The following is a 2,566-nucleotide window of genomic DNA, read 5'->3' as shown; positions in this document are numbered from 1 at the left end:
ATTAAATCTAAGGGATTTGAATTCCTTTCAACAGACTTATAAGGATGTTTAACATACTTAAATTCCACACATATTTGACATTTTGATTAGCCGCATTCAAACTTAGGTAATACTTCTAAATTAATCATTTTTTGCAAGGCTTTAAAATTGATATGTCCCAAACGTATACGCCATAAATCATTTGTCTCAAGTAAGTAAGAAGAAGATGAAATTTTATTATTCTCAACGACCATTACATTCAGTTTGAAAAGGCCCTCAGTGATGTTACCTTTTCCTATAAATATTTCGTTCTTACTTATTACAACACTATTAGATACAAAAATGCACTTAAACCTGTTCTTGACGAGAAGTGTAGTAGAGATTAAGTTCTTCCTAATTTTAGGAACATGAAGGACGTTGCTCAGAGTCACCACCTTGCTAGAAGTCATTTTCAGAAATATCTTGCCACACCTTCAATCTTGTCCATAGCATAATTTCCCATAGAAAGCGTCTCTTTGGGTCCAACGAGAGCATATGTAGCAAATGCTTCTCTAACAGCACAAATATGGCGAGTGGCTCCAGAATTAATCTACCATTCCTTGGGATTTCCCACCAGGTTGCATTCAGAAAGCATAGCACACAAGTCATCAATATCCTCATGCTTTTCAATCATGTTTGCTTGACCCTTCTTCTTGTCTTTCTTTGGAGCACGACAATCTGCAGATTTGTGTCCAGCCTTCCTGCAGTTATAGAAATTTCCTTTGAGTCGCTTCTTACTTGGGTTACTTTTTGGTCTAGAAGGATTCTTTCTCTTTTTGTTATTTTGTGGAGCATCCTCAACAATGTTTGCTCCAATTATTATTGAGTTTTCACGACCATTCTCTTCAACAACTTTATTGTCCTTTTCGATCATCAACCGAAAAATGAGATCTTCGAGCAACATCTCCTCGCGTTTGTGTTTCAAGTAATATTTTAAGTCCTTCCATAAAGGAGGCAACTTCGCAATCATCCCTGCAACTTGGAATACTTCATTGATGACAAGACCTTCAATGAAAATTATATTAGTAATAATAATATAATTAATACTACAGAAGTATTAATTCAACATATACCTTCAACAAAGAGATCATGAATAATCACTTGCAATTCCTGGACTTGGGTAATAACAGACTTGCTATCTACCATTTTGTAATCCAAAACTTTTGCGGCAACAATTTCTTCAACCTCACATCCTCAGTTTTGTATTTCTTTTCAAGCGCAATCCACAGTTCTTTTGATTTCTCCATATTACTATAGACGTTATACAGATCTTCCTCCAGTCTGCTAAGAATATAATTCTTGCACAATAAATCAGAATGCTTCCACGCCTCAGTTACGAGGAAGCGTTCATTTTCTGGAGTTTCGTCAGGCAGAATAGGAACATCTTTCTTAATGAACTTCTCTAGACTTAAAATCGTCAAGCAGAAGAACATCTTCTGTTGCCACCGCTTGAAATCAATCCCGAAATTTTTTCAAGCTTTTCTGTCGGTGCCGGTGTTGTTCGGCTTGTCGATGCATTGGCAGTCGCCATAAGAACATGTTGGTTTCCATTCTGAGTCGTCATTTTTGTAAAAAAAAATGACATAAACAAATGTTTAATATACGGTGAAGTTTTTATATCTTCAAAACGAATAAACTGGAGTAGAAAATCACGTAGATTTTTATCTCTAATGGAATAGAAAATCGCTAAGATTTTAGTCTCCAAATAACATATAATAAGACGAATCAGAATATACGTTAAAATATAAAAATAGAGTAGAAAACCACGAAGGCTTTAATCTCCAAAATTGAAAACCACACAGGTTTTAGTCTCCAGAACAGTATATACAATACAAATTGTCACGACCCGAATTTTCTGCCCTCGGGAGTCGTGATGACGCCTACTCGTGGAAGCTAGGCAAGCCGATTATTGTAAATTCATTTCCCTTTTTATTAAACATATTAAATAATGTAAAATACTAAGTGATTAAACAACGGAATAAGATTAAACAATCGGAAATATGGAAGCTGAAACTTAATATTCCAACTAAACACTGCTACATAATTTGAAGTACAATACTACCCAGTATTTGGTGTCACAAGTCACGGACTGTCTAAGAATACTACAAACAAGGTGTGAATGAAATACATAAGTCTGTCTCTGAATAAGTAAAAAGAATAGAAAGAGAAAAGATAGGAGGAGATGCCAAGGCCCGCAGACGTTTGCAGGACTACCTCGGGTCGCCTGTGTGGACTGAAGACAACACCCTCACTGTGGTCCAAACACTCCGGTATCAGTATCTGCACACAGTACAAAGTGTAGTATCAGCACAACCGAACCCATGTGCTGGTAAATGCCTAGCCTAACCTTGGCGAAGTAGTGACGAGGCTAGGACTAGATTACCAAATAAACCTGTGCAGTTAAATCATATACAACAGAAATAGTAGCAGGTAATTACAACTAAAGTTGGGCGGGGGAAACATGCTGCGGGGAGTAACAGATAACAACAGAGGAGAAATATAAAGAATGCCATAAATCAATTACCAACAAGGATAAGGAACTAAGAAG

The 2,566-nt window shown here is 36.5% G+C and overlaps 1 protein-coding gene across 1 annotated transcript; it reads right to left on the bottom strand.

Annotated features, from left to right (window-relative positions):
- Positions 1-568: 568 nt before the first annotated feature.
- LOC138873385 (uncharacterized) lies at positions 569-1,451 on the bottom strand. The gene is made up of 2 exons (XM_070151853.1): positions 1,162-1,451; positions 569-1,064 (listed from the first exon to the last, which is right to left on the bottom strand). Exons 1-2 carry the CDS (start codon positions 1,449-1,451, stop codon positions 569-571), a joined length of 786 nt encoding a protein of 261 aa, XP_070007954.1.
- Between the last annotated feature and the right edge of the window lie 1,115 nt (positions 1,452-2,566).

The sequence above is a fragment of the Nicotiana sylvestris genome, chromosome 7 (assembly GCF_000393655.2).
Source record: "Nicotiana sylvestris chromosome 7, ASM39365v2, whole genome shotgun sequence".
Taxonomy (NCBI): Eukaryota; Viridiplantae; Streptophyta; class Magnoliopsida; order Solanales; family Solanaceae; genus Nicotiana; species Nicotiana sylvestris.
This window is presented reverse-complemented; position numbering and strand designations above follow the sequence as displayed.